Source organism: Penaeus vannamei, chromosome 3 (assembly GCF_042767895.1).
Source record: "Penaeus vannamei isolate JL-2024 chromosome 3, ASM4276789v1, whole genome shotgun sequence".
In the NCBI taxonomy this organism is placed as follows: domain Eukaryota; kingdom Metazoa; phylum Arthropoda; class Malacostraca; order Decapoda; family Penaeidae; genus Penaeus; species Penaeus vannamei.
Window position 1 is genome coordinate 19,925,974 of NC_091551.1, and position 2,477 is coordinate 19,928,450.

Below are 2,477 nucleotides of genomic sequence, written 5' to 3' on the forward strand. Positions count from 1 at the left end.
GACCAGGGGAGAGGAAAAAAGCACAGCTAAACAAGCGGCTCTTAAGTGAGGATCTGGGGATTAATCCATATATACACATGAGGCGTCCGCGCGTGGATTATCCTGGGGACGATAAGTCTCCCTGTGCTGACCCTTCCGGCCGACGCATTTCCGGGTCGAGCTGCAAGGCGTCCTCTCGAGACATTTTATCACACGTTTCCGTTGCTTTAGCTGGGCTTGTACTTCGTTTTGTGATCGTACGCCGCCCGCGGTGGGTGTCGCACGGTGGGTCCGGGCGGGCTGTCCCTCGGTGCCATCCAGGCTTAACGCCCACCCTGTAATAGCTCGCAGTGCAGCCACAGGGCTTTCTGATTGGTTTGCCCCGGGCGTGGCTGGGCCGGCACCGTACATGCGGATGCTGGCAGGGGGGGCTATTTCAGGTCCGGAGGACGTGACGTGGCGCGGGCGGCCGTCCCAAAATAGGTGTGGTGGAGTGGCGGTGCCGGGGCACGAGGAGGAGAGCGGGCAGTGGGCGCTGGGAGCGGGGCCGTTGAGGTGTGTTGTCAGTCCACAGTGTCGCCAGTACTAGCACAATGATGCGAGGACCAAGTTATGACGATGCGTACATCACGCGAAAGATGTCGCAGATGCCCACCTTCACCTCCCCCTCCTACGGACGCCCACCCATGGGTGGCTACATGCAGGTACGTCTTTCCACGATTCCGCCTGGTTTAGAGGGGCTCACTGACCGAACTGTCCAAGGATCAGAAGTGTCGCTTCATTTATGATGTAAAAAAAGGACCATATTGTCTTTTCACATGTAAAAGTGCACCCAGTGTGCCTGTAACTCTTTTAGGTGCAGGATGTCCCTTGCAAACACTGAGAGAACCCAACCCTCACGTGCCGGGGCTCTGCATGAACCACGGCGAACACGAATGCCTCTCGATATGTCTGTTGTGTTAATTCCAATGACGTTATTGTCCTGAGCTCGAATCTGGAGAAACTACTGTCCCCACGGCCGCCCTCGTCTGGATATCTTCCTTTACTCTTGTAAATGACCTTCCATGAATCCCTTCGCACAGCGATTAGCGAATATCCGCGAAGTTTTACCAAGTTTGATTCAATTACAATTCCACTCTGAACTATTCTTACACCCGAGAGTGTAAGGGCTTCAGTCGCCTTTCAAGATAAATACAAACAAGTGTTCATAACTGCAAGAAGAACTCGTCCCAAGTAAACTCTTGCCGGAAGATCTCCAGACTTGTTCCTCCTTCTCCTTGTCCCAAAGCCACGCTTCTGTCCCCCGTTTGCGTCTTCTAAAACCAAGAAGGAAGTGCAGACACTCGAGTTTCTCACGCCCACGGAGATCCAAAAAGCCATTCGTTTTGCTTATTTTCCCAGCTCTCTTCTCAAGCCTTCAGCTGGATCTCTCCGTCCAACACTTCCTAATAAGGTCATTTTCTTCGCCCCAAGATTTTGCCTTATATATTTTTTTTTCCTTCTTTTCATAATAGCTAACATCTTGTTTTCTAATATTATGACTGACTGGGTGATTATCAAACAGAAATTAATGAAGCTTAATCTTTAACATGTTATTTGTAAAGCCATGGGAAACAATGAAAAGACAAAGGATGAGACATCAGTGTATACCCGTACAGAAGGATCAGTTGTCTTCCCCGTGTGATGTGTAGTGTGTGGAATATCCTTTAGAAGACCCAGTCAGCAGTTTAAGGATCGACACCAATGTAGAAAATGGAGACGAAAGTAAAGTTTTCCCTTCGGCCGCTAGAGGGCTTTTTGGGGTTGTTATTCTATACAGGTACACACTTGTCTCCAACAAAATGTTTAAATACAATACATTTTTTTTCCATAGAAATTTACAGAGCATATTCGTTATATAGCTAGGTGCGTGTGAGAAACGTAAGAGAGGGAGATAGATATATAGATAGAGAGAGTGAGGATAAGAGAGAGTGTTGGTGTATACATCTATATATATATGTCTGTATCTATCTATGGATATACGTACATATACATAGAGAAAGGGGGGGGGGGAGAGATAGAGAGACAGAAAAAGAAATTTATGCGGACAGTGAGAGGGAGAGAGAGAGACAGAGGGCGTATATGCGTTATTGTGTGTGTGCGTCTGTGTGTGTGTGTGTGTGTGTGTGTGTGTACGTGTGTGTGTGTGTGTGTGTGTGTGTGTGTGTGTACGTGTGTATGTGTACGTACGTGTGCGTGCGTGCATGCGCGCTCGTGTGTGTGTGTGTGTGTGTGTACGTACGTATGTGTGTGTACGTACGTGTACGTGTGTGTGTGTGTGTGTGTGTGTGTGTGTGTGTGTGTGTGTGCGTGCGTGCGTGCGTGCGTGCGTGTGTGTGTGTGTGTGTGTGCGTGCGTGTGTGTGTGTGTGTGTGTGAGTGTGTGTGTGTGTGTGTGTAAGAGAGAGAGAGAGAGAGAGAGAGAGAGTATGTGCGTTTGTTTGTTAGTGTATGAGAGAG

At 48.8% G+C, this 2,477-nt stretch overlaps 1 protein-coding gene across 41 annotated transcripts in view; it reads left to right on the plus strand.

Moving 5' to 3' along the window:
* Positions 1-476: 476 nt before the first annotated feature.
* Positions 477-2,477, plus strand: part of LOC113800282 (enolase-phosphatase E1) — an 86,640-nt gene continuing 84,639 nt past the window's right edge. For 14 of the 41 annotated variants that reach the window (XM_070141902.1, XM_070141922.1, XM_070141797.1 and 11 more), the window contains exon 1: positions 480-683. In XM_070141902.1, the coding sequence (XP_069998003.1) occupies positions 573-683 (111 nt within the window). In that variant the 5' untranslated portion in view covers positions 480-572. Of the gene's footprint in view, positions 684-2,477 lie in introns of all 41 variants that reach the window. The other 27 variants (XM_070141768.1, XM_070141792.1, XM_070141810.1 and 24 more) reach the window with 6 other exon arrangements.